The 11016-nt window shown below is 42.4% G+C and overlaps 2 protein-coding genes across 2 annotated transcripts; one reads left to right on the top strand and one right to left on the bottom strand.

The window, feature by feature from the left end:
- LOC8055220 (tricin synthase 1) lies at positions 377–1789 on the bottom strand. Its single transcript, XM_002444773.2, has 2 exons — positions 1474–1789; positions 377–1388 (listed from the first exon to the last, which is right to left on the bottom strand). Exons 1-2 carry the CDS (start codon positions 1561–1563, stop codon positions 738–740), a joined length of 741 nt encoding a protein of 246 aa, XP_002444818.1. The 5' UTR covers positions 1564–1789; the 3' UTR covers positions 377–737.
- Positions 8064–10365, top strand: LOC110437330. Its single transcript, XM_021465751.1, has 2 exons — positions 8064–9560; positions 10303–10365. The coding sequence occupies exons 1-2, from the start codon at positions 8064–8066 to the stop codon at positions 10363–10365; spliced, it is 1560 nt and encodes a 519-aa protein (XP_021321426.1).

Genomic DNA, 11016 nt, shown 5'->3' with positions numbered 1-11016 from the left:
CGGTCGCATGGCTTTGCCTGACCCTGACCAGATCAGATCGCCTCTGCTCTGTTCCCGAGGCATGGCTGTTGGCTGCCTTATCTCCCTGCCTGTCAGCATGGTGCTGGTGCCCATCCCTGCAGGTTGTGGCTGGGAATGGGATTCCTAGCTAGCACGCTTGTTCGCGCGCCGTCGTGGCCACCCGTGACGCCCTCGATCCCATCCAAAACGCCTGCCTGCCAATCAACAATCATGGCCTCCTCGCCGCCGCACGTACGTCGCGGTTGCGTCCCGTCCCGCCCCTCCTAACCGCCTGCACTGCCGGCCCGTCTGCGACGCCGACCTGCCCTCGCGGTGCCCGAGCCTCCCTGATGCCACTCTGAATTTAATTCGGACATCGGATGACACTCACTGTCAATTAGTAATTTTCACAAGTACGTACAAGCACAGTACACTTATACAGGATCTGTCGAACTCGATCGCTTGGATTGCAAAGAAAAAGAAAACGAAAGGAAAGGAAAAAAAAAAAACAAGAACAGAAAATCTTATTGAGAGCGCCGAGACGACGACGCTCGAACAAACAGCATGCAGTAGTACAGTATGCAGCAGCAAACCAAAAAAAAAAAAAGGCCGGATGGGATCTGAGTGATGAGTTCCGACGACGATCCTCCATCCGGCCGGCCGGAACCCGGAGAACCGACCGCGACATGATCGGATGGACCGACGACCGACCAACGGATCAGAGTCAGAGTCGTTCATCAGACGAGGCGGCGGCAGATGGTGATGCCGTCGGCGATGGCGAGCTGGCAGACCTCGACGCGCTCATCCTTAGACAGCCTGACATTGAGGTCCTTGATCGCCGCCGAGAACCTCCGGTCCAGGTCATTCATGGGCGTCTCCGGCGGCAACGCCACGGTCCCGGCCCACAGCGTGTTGTCATACACGATGCTCCCGCCCACCCTCACCAGACGGAGCAGCTGCTCGTGGTACCGCACGTAGTTGGGCTTGTCGGCGTCGACGAACGCGAAGTCGAACGCGCCGTGGTTGGCCTCGTCGGCGAGCAGCGCGTCCAGGCCGTCCAGCGCCGGGCCTTCCCGGAAGTCGACCTTGTGCGCGACGCCGGCGCTCTCGATGAAAGGGCGGCCGATGTCGTAGTACTCCCTGCTCACGTCGAACGCCACCACCTTGCCGTCGTCGGGGAGGGCGAGCGCCGTGGCGAGAAGGGAGTAGCCCGTGAACACGCCGACCTCGAGCGTGTTGCGTGCGCCGGTGAGCTTGAGCAGCATCCGGAGGAGCTGCGCCTCGTCGGGGGACGACTGCATGAACCCCCACTGGTGCTTGTCGGTGACGAGGCGGAGCTCACGCATGCAGTCGGGCTCGTGTGGCAGCACCGACGTGTCCAGGACGTACTGCAGGCATGCGATGCATGGACGACAACATGAACGTACTGTAGCGTGTAGAGAGACGACTGTCGTGGAGTACGTATATACGTACCTTGTAGAGGGCCTCGCTCTTGAGCAGCGTCTTGTTGCTGCTGTCGAGGCCGGTGTGGACCTGCGCGATGGTGTCGCCGCTGGGCGCCATGGATGGGACGATGGGATCTCTCGCCGCCGGCCGGTCGGTGTGGCAGGTGGTGCTAGCTAGTAGTGCTTTGGTTGCTAGAAGCTAGCTAGATCGCCCAGTGTGGTTGTACTATATGTATGTAGCTTCCCGATCGACCTGGCAATGGCAAAGGCAACGCGATGTGCTGTATTTATGAGCTGGGTGGAGCGGAGTTGGTGACAGCACTAGACTGTTGCCTGATTGCTCCCGCCACCATTTTTAAGTCTTGTTAATTAGCCTTTTTATAAAGCAAAGCAGAGCATGCAATGCAATGCAAATCAAACTGCCGTAGACTTTACACTGGAGAAGGAGGAGGAGGGCAGGAGTCCTCACCAACCCCCAGCTAGCCCCGGACGGAGAAAGGGAGAAAATTCGCTGAATTCAATTGGATTTCCTGTTGACCCGGCTTGACCCACCAAACACGATGAGATTATCTTTTCGCGCGTGGCCCGTGATGTTCGATGATGCCGTCTCGTCCGCCGTCGACGGAACGGAGCGGCGCACCATCGCAATCGATGATCGATGATTCCTACCACGGCCACCTGCCGCGACCCAACCTCGTCGTACGTACTGGTGGGGTGGTGGGGTGGGGTTAGGTTGGGTTCCCCGCACAATTAGACTAATCATTTCACCAATTCGCATGTTGTTACTGTACGATATATGTATATAATAATAATAATAATAATAATAATAATAATAATAATAATAATAATAATAATAATAATAATAATAATAATAATAATAATAATAATAATAATAATAATAATTTTAAAAGGCGGCCAACCTGTGGGCCGGGCAGGACGTTTCATCGAAAGTGCTGCGACGTGCCGATGCTACTACGAAGCGACGACGACATTTGGTTTTGTTGTTGTAGATAAATAGAATATAATATTTAATAAGGTGAAAATAAAAAAAAGTAGGTCAGGGCACGATAGCTAGCTAGCATCGATGAATCTCGCACGATCATTTGATTGCTGTCTCTGTCTGTGATCCATATGACCGACGACACGTCTGGAGCGTTTGTATTTACTTGTTTAATAATAGTAGTAGTATAAAGTATATATATACGTGCATGACGACCGTCGGTGGGTGTGCAAAGTCTGTAGTAGACGATCTCTGTCACGGGGCTGGATGCATCAAAGTAATCAAAAGTTTATATGTAGGCATATGTGTCTGCCGCGTGCTTGGTCTGTCATGAATAAACATATTTTAGTGTTGAGGAGGAGAGATTGATTAAAAAGTGTATGCTTATATCGATAGAGCCAATATATAGTTAGGTATAAATAAGAAGCTTTCTAGCTAATATTAGTTAAATATATACTTTTTTTTGCGAGACCCAGTTACAGACGCAATACTTTACTGTTAGCTCCAAACCAGCTAATATTTAGCTAGCTAATAGTACTAGCTAGCTAGTCTTGCTAGTTGGATCATCATCTAGCTAATAGTTGGCTAGCTAAGAGCAGGTACAATAATGGGCTTATAGCCAAGCTAATGCTGATGTGGAGGAGAGAAGAGATGAGAGAGATGATAGCTTGGCTCTTAGTTAAGCACCAAGCTGGGCACGGATGCATAGGTAGTAGTGGGCCCAAAAAGCAAATGTTGTGAGAAGAAAAAAGAAAGAGAATGTGTTTTAGAGACAAGTAGGAGACAACTTATTGTATAACTTGGCTCTAATTATTTGGCTTATAGCCAAGCTCTTGGCTCTATTATTGACCTTGCTCTAATAGTAGCTATGAATAGCAGCTAACGGATCCAAAGATAACTCAACCTTATGTCTATGGCATCATAAAGATTGTCTACGTCCTTACATAAATATTTTTTTATCTATCTTTGAACATCGGTTTTTATAATTCCTTGTAGTTTAACAACACGTAAATTATATTTAAGAATATACTTTTGGATTGAATATGAGAAAGTATATTTATATACTTTTAAAATTGATAGTCAAACATTTCCTTTTTTGAAAGGAAAGATCAATAAAGACTATGAAAAATTATCGTACTCACGAGGAGATTATTTTATTCTATGATAATAGCGAGAAGTAGCAAAGTGATCCGGGTAAATAGCACATATGCAGCTAAATGTTATTGTATTTTAGGTATTTTTAGTTTAAAATGTTTTAGCAAATAGTTTTATTTATTTATTTATTTATTTGTCTATAATTGTCCTCTTTTTATGTGGCTCCATCTTCACAAAATTCATGTGACAACCATGCATCTTCCTCTCCTGTTTCTTTTTTTCACTCATCCCATGGTTCTGCAATTTATGCCAAAGTCAAATCAAGGTAGTAGCCTTAGTTTTCTCTTGGTGGGTGTGCTCCAACCCTCGATAAAGGCCTTGTTCAGTCCCAAAATTTTTTAAGATTCTCCATCACATCGAATCTTTGATGCATGCATGAAGCACTAAAAAAATAAAAACAAAATCTAATTGCAAAGTTTGCCTATAATTTACGAGATAAATCTTTTGAACCTAGTTATTTGTTCATGATCGGATAAAATTTGTCAAATACAAACAAAAATGCTACAGTAGCCGAAACCAAAATTTTTCCTGAACTGAACAAGGCCAAAATAACTAAGTCTCTATAAATTGTTTATTCCTCTTTTGATCTCGTATAAATTTAAATTTTAAATCATCTAGAACATTCTCATGTGGTTCAATAGTTGCCTTTTGCCCTTCTAATACATTGTCGTATTCATCACAACATAGCTTATGTCTAGTAGAGCCATTGCCACCTCAAGCAGCCGCAGGCCAGCCCTGTCATTATGCTAACATGACGAATCCATCGTCGTCATCTCAAGCCTTCCTAGACAAATTGTAGAGCCACATTCAAGTGCTTAATCATACATTTTCAATTGTCACAGCCCAAGGTAGAAGATGACGTAATTTACATGTTTTGCCACTGAGATGAAATTAGCCATTGTTTATTTGTTTGGACTCCGAGTTAGTTCGTTCTTATCGCGTTAGATTCTCGCCGATATAATCTACATGCTAGCAGTGGTGTTTAACCTGTCTATGACATGTTTATAATTAAGATATTAATATTAGCTTGATTAATTTGCATGAAACTAGTTTGTAATAAAAGCAACAATATATGTTTATACTTGGTGTCAAATACATAAATATTAATATGATTAATTACTAACATAAATATATTTCTAAATTATAATCTGTTTAGATTAAAAACACATCATATACAATTCATTTAGATGCTTTTACATATTTATTTAATTTGCAATGATAACATTTAACTTGATTAAATTATATGATAATGTTTATAAACTAAACATGAGTAGCTTCAACCCAGCTTTTGAATTAAATTATGTTTTAACTAATATGGTCTTAATAATTTATTTATATGGTTTTACCAAAATAAAATAACAAGCATATGAGCTTTTTCTTTTATACAATATAAAATTAGATCTTTTCGTAGTTGTTTCTTTTGCACCGCAACACCGATGTTTGTTTTGAAACCCTTTTATTGATTGGTGTACTGTTCTAATAATAGTCTTGTTTGTTTCGTATATGTTTGGTCCCGATTGCTTATGTGTTGGTGAATCGATGAACGAGTTTAGACGGTGAGCAGTACTTCAGTGATCAAGATCAGGGCCTTGACAACAAGTAAGACCAGTAAGACTAGCAGGATCAACAAGAGCTTTTGGATTAAGACAAGTATAGCATTTGGATTTTAATTTTGTGACCATGATCCTGTGACTAGATTAATGTTTAGTAATAAATAATAAAAATGACTTTTTAGCCACTTGATGATTTATCTGTAAGTGATAACCGGGATAACAGTGCAACCATGAGGGCTATAATGGCTCTAGCTTTAGCTCAGTATGAAGACCATTTCTAGCTTGTTAGAGGTTACACGAAAGGGCGCTAGAGGGGTTTAACCGTTTTGGGTATAGCCGTTTTGGGTATAGTACGAGTCTCTGTCCTTATGTGTATAGGCTGCGCGTCATTGTGCCATTTGGAAGGGGGGCATCTATATCTGCGCGTCAGGGAATCCTTGCGGCCCTAACATGTTAGACGAACTTTTGAAAGGTTTCATAGTGATCCCTGTCGACCTCCCTAGGAAGGGGGTTAAGAGACTCGCGACCTCGGGCGAAAGGGTAAATCATGACTCATGGGTAAAGATGTACAACCTCTGCAGAGTGTTAAAACTGGTATACTAGCCGTGCTCACGGTCAAGAGCGGCCTTGGGGATTCTTGCATTAAGGGTGATGATTCTTGATTGTGTTAAAATACTCATTATTTATTGTTTAATGCTCTACATTATTTATGTCACATTGATCATGAGATTGTAGGATCTATACAATCTAGTTGCTATACTTGTGGAGTTCGACATGGACTCACTCTTGCTATTTCCCCCAAATCTCAGGAGAAGTTTAGGCTTGTGATCAACCAGTCAGTTGGATCCTGTAGAGAGAAGTTAATACCCGAAGTTTGGAATTGTCTATCCGCTGTTTGCTATCAAAGGTTATCTCTTTTATACTACGGTCGTTATATATTTATGCATTGTCTTTTGATATTACTCTTTATTTGACCTCTAAGACTCACATATGGTGCATATCTGATTTTGTTCTTAAAATCGGGTATTACACAAAGAGAGTTTCACTCTATGAAACTCTTCTGCACTATTTTAAAAATCAGATATATTAGAAACTGAGACATGAAACTAAAACTGGCCTAAGCAGGCCAGGCACCTGTAATTTAGGAGGTGTGTAAGGGTAAACATATTTTACTGTTGAGGTGGAGAGATTGATTAAAAGGGTATGCTTAGATCGATAGAGCCAACACAACTAAAATTTACAACTTCTCCTATTAATGTGGGCTTCTCCTAATAATATTTTAGCATTCAAAATTTAGTACAAATTTTCTCTAATAAATTTCTTCTAGTGAGGATTCCCTAGTGCTATGACTAGTGGTAATGTATTATTACTAACTAAAAACACTAGGAAAACTCCACAAATTTGGTAGAGCAATATATAGTTAGCTGTAAATAATATAGATTTAGTTTTGTACCCTATTGTTAGCTAAATTCTTTATTATTAGCTCCAAACCAGCCAATAATTAGCTAGATAATAGTCTTATCTAATAGCTAGTCTTGCTAGTTGGATCAAACTAGCTAGCTAATTGTTGGATAGCTAATAGTAGCTATGAGAGTTATTAGCTAGCTAACTATTAGCAGCTAACGGATCCAAAGAGAACCCAACCTTATGTTTATGGCATCACAAAGGTTGTCTACTAGCTTTGTCCTCACATAAACAATTTTTTATCTATCTTTGAACATTAGTTTTAATAAGTCCTTGTAGCTCAAGATGTAAATTATATTTAAGATTATACTTAAAAGTATACATATTTTACTGTTTGCTGTCTAAAAAATTATAGCTGAAAGTACTGTTCGCTGACTTATTGTGAGAGAAAAACAATGTTGTCTGGCAAAAAGAGTACGACTTATAAGACAAACGAAAGGATTCTGAATATGAGAAAGTATATTCATAGACTTTTAAAATTGATAGTCAAACATAGAAACGTTGGGCTCTACTAGACAAAACCATTTCCTTTTTTGGAATGGAAAAATCAATAAAAACCATGAAAAATTATCGTATTGACGCGAGGAGAGAGAATTTTATTCTATGCTAATAGAGAGAGCTAGCAAAGTGATGTGAGTAAATAACACATATGCATCTTTTTTGTATTTTAGTTTTTTTTACAAAATGAATTTTAGGCATTCTCAATTTAAAATGTTTTAGCAAATAGTTATATTTACTCATTTGTCTGCAATTGTTTTTTATGTGGCCCCACTAAACCCATCCGCACAAATTTCATGTAACAACCATCCGCACAAGTTGCTAAGAAGGTAGGAGATTGCATCATTGTGTCAGTGGATGATGGAAAGATCAATTCGACACCGTTTCTTAGGGCTAGGGTTTGGCTTGATCTCAAGAAGCCCCTAGTTCGAGTGGTTCCAATTACCTTGAAGGAGAAGATGAGGTGTCTAGTACAATATGAGAAGCTCCCAACCTTTTGTTTTTTCTGTGGATGCATTGGACACGAGGTTGTGGAATGTGGGGATGGGGTTCACCCAAAGGAGAAGTGTGAGTGGGGGGAGTGGCTGAGGGTTGCTTTCATACCGTCGGCCATGGTGAGGAACGAGAGAGGGGGTCACGGTGGAGGAAGAGGAAAAGGTCATGGGAGAAGTTATGGGCGTGGCAATGGGGGAATAGAGGACTCTGATGAGATGTATGACTCTTTGAATGAAGATAATGATGATGAGGAGGATATCGTGGTGGAAAAAGATGAGAAGGGTATGGCCGCTGAAAAAGAGGAGATAGCTAAGCAACTGGTGGATCAATCTATTAGTCCGCTTGCTCTACAGGAAAAAAGAGGCCAAGGAGGAGCGAAGGGGAGAGGGAGGTGAACGATGAATCAACAAATGCAAGATCAGCGCTCTCCTTCGAGGAGAGTGACCGGGCACAATGAAAATCCTGGCTTGGAACTGCCGGGGGCTGGCTAACCACCGGGCAGTTCGAGCGCTTCTGGAGGTCCAGAGGTGGGAGAATCCAGATGTTCTTTTTCTGTCTGAGACACATCTGAGTAAAGCAAAGGCAGAAAACCTGAAACAAAAAGTGGGATGTGAGAAGTTTGCCATCCATGAGAGCGATGGTCGTAGTGGTGGTTTGTTGATGCTCTGGAAGAAGGAGGTGGTGGTTAAACCGGTAAATATATCCCAGTACTATATTGATGTAGTAATGGGAGAAGAAGAGGAGTGGCATCTAACTGGGATTTATGGAGACCCCTACCATAAAGAACAGACCTGGGAGGCGCTGAGAGAACTAAAAGATAGCATGAGCACGCTGCCATGGCTGATGATGGATGATTTCAATGAAATTTTGCTTCACCATGAAAAGGAAGGAGGCAGAGCAAGATCACAAAGTCAACTACAAGACTTTCAAGATGCTCTTGATGATTGTGGTCTATTTGATATGGGGTATACACGGGATATATTCACCTGGCACCGGGGGAGGATTAGGGAGCGGCTTGATCGTGGTGTAATTAATGACCAATGGAGAGAGATGTTTCCCAATGCTGAGCTAGTGAATGGAGAGTACCTCAAGTTTGATCACCGGCCTTTAAGTGTGAGGACTGAGAGTTTACAGGGGCACTATCAGGTTAGTTGTACAAAACGTTTTGAAGCCAAATGGTTGAAGGAAGAGACGGTGCAGGAGGTGGTGCAGACGGCCTGGGCGCGCGCATCTGCACAAGGACAGGGAGGGCTCCTGATGAGTAAGTTGAACCAGGTTCAATCAGAGTTGCATGAATGGGATAGGAAGGTGTTGAAGAAACCTGTCCAACGAATGAAGAAACTTAGGAGAAAATTGGAGGAATTGAAGAAAGGAGAGCAGACTGTTGAGGCTGTGAATGCCCAAAAGGAAATCCTGCTCCAAATTGAACTGCAACTAGAACAAGAGGAGATATATTGGGTGCAAAGGGCACGTGCAAATTGGCTCAAACATGGGGACAGGAATACTAATTTCTTTCATCGTTTTGCTTCAAGCCGCAAGAAGAGAAATCTGGTGAAAGGTTTGGTGGATGATCAGGGAATTTTTCATGAGGATATTGACACAATGGGGACGATGGTGAAGGACTATTTTGGTATCTTGTTCACCAGAGAGGTCCTGGATGTGGAGGATGGGGTTCTGAATGACATGGATAGGAGAGTCACAAATGAAATGAATCAAGCTCTACTTGAACCTTTCACAAGAGAAGAGGTAAAGAAAGCTTTATTTAGCATTGGCGACCTGAAGGCCCCTAGCCCAGATGGTCTCCACGCTATCTTCTTCAAACGTTTCTGGAAATTTGTGGAAGATGATCCTGTTGAAGAAGTGTTGGGAGCAATTAACAATGCAACTATACCTATGGGTTGGAATAATACAACCATTGTTATGATTCCCAAGGTCGATGAGCCTGAGAAGGTAACCCAATTTCGCCCAATCTCATTATGTAATGTGGTGTATAAGGTTATCTCCCAGATGCTAGCTTTTAGACTCAAATCTATGCTACCTGAGATTATTAGCGATTCCCAGAGCGCTTTTGTCCCAGGACGATTAATAACAGATAACATTCTATTGGCATATGAATGTATACATACAATGAAGAAGAAAAAAGGGAGTAAGGGAGCTTGTGCTATCAAGCTAGATATGCACAAGGCTTATGACAGGGTGGAGTGGATATTTCTCGAAAAGATTATGTCCAGTTTGGGGTTTGATCATCGCTGGATTCGATTAATTATTATGGCATGTGTTTCCTCGGTACGCTATAGAGTCCGATTCAATAATTTTGAGACAGAGATGTTTATACCAACCAGGGGCATACGGCAAGGTGATCCCCTATCACCCTATCTTTTTCTGTTGGTAGCTGAAGTCCTATCGTGTATGATCAGGAAAGCGGAGGAACGAGGAGAATTGGAGGGGGTTAAAGTGTGCAGAGGAGCACCTGCAATCTCGCACTTACTATTTGCGGATGACTCTCTCATACTAATGAAAGCGGATAAGGCAAATGCTGATTGCCTAGCAAATATTCTGGACAGATATTGTGCAAGCTTCGGGCAAAAGATAAGTGAGGCAAAATCAAGTATATATTTTTCAATAAACACAAATGTGGAAGTGAAGGCTGAAATTTGTGAAAGTCTGAATATTGTGACTGAGTCACTCACAGACAAATATCTGGGGCTACCAGCTATGGTGGGAGCTGATAGGAGCGACTGCTTCAGGCACTTAATTGACAGGGTGGTGGCTCGGGTTGCAGGCTGGAAGGTAAAATCTCTATGTTTGGGAGGAAAGGAGACTCTTATTAAATCTATAGCTCAGGCCGTGCCGGTCTATGCGATGATGGTATTTAGAATTCTGACAAAAATATGCAAAGGAATCACAAGTGTCATCTCGCAATACTGGTGGGGAGATGAGGCAGATCGTAAGAGGATTCATTGGCAGGAATGGTGGAAAATGTGTGTGCCAAAGTGCAAGGGAGGGATGGGCTTTAGGGACCTTCAATGTTTCGATATAGCAATGCTTGCAAAATAGGTTTGGAGACTTCTGAGTGACCCAGACTCACTTTGTGCTAGAGTTCTTAGAGCACGTTATTTTCCTGATTGCAAGTTACTTGATGCAAGGTTGAAGAGTGGGAGTTCCTATACATGGCAAAGTATTTTTGCTGGTCTCCAATGTTTCAAGAAAGGCTATATGTGGAGAGTGGGAGATGGATCACAGATCAAAATCTGGGAAGATAATTGGATACCAGGAAGTCATAATTTGAAAGTGCAGACGAGAAGGGGTAATAGACTGGTGACAACTGTGGATGAATTGATTAATCCCATTGATCATACTTGGGATGTGGATTTGCTAAAGTCGATATTTTGGCCAACCGATGTGT

Source organism: Sorghum bicolor, chromosome 7 (genome assembly GCF_000003195.3).
Source record: "Sorghum bicolor cultivar BTx623 chromosome 7, Sorghum_bicolor_NCBIv3, whole genome shotgun sequence".
In the NCBI taxonomy this organism is placed as follows: Eukaryota; Viridiplantae; Streptophyta; class Magnoliopsida; order Poales; family Poaceae; genus Sorghum; species Sorghum bicolor.
This window is presented reverse-complemented; position numbering and strand designations above follow the sequence as displayed.

Coding starts and splice junctions, on each gene's coding strand:
- LOC110437330 (XM_021465751.1), top strand. CDS start 8,064: ATGAAAATCCTGGCTTGGAACTGCCGGGGGCTGGCTAACCACCGGGCA. Junction 9,561..10,302: donor AGGTCGATGAGCCTGAGAAG/GTAACCCAATTT, acceptor AGTCACTCACAG/ACAAATATCTGGGGCTACCA.
- LOC8055220 (XM_002444773.2), bottom strand. CDS start 1,563: ATGGCGCCCAGCGGCGACACCATCGCGCAGGTCCACACCGGCCTCGAC. Junction 1,389..1,473: donor AGAGCGAGGCCCTCTACAAG/GTACGTATATAC, acceptor GCATGCCTGCAG/TACGTCCTGGACACGTCGGT.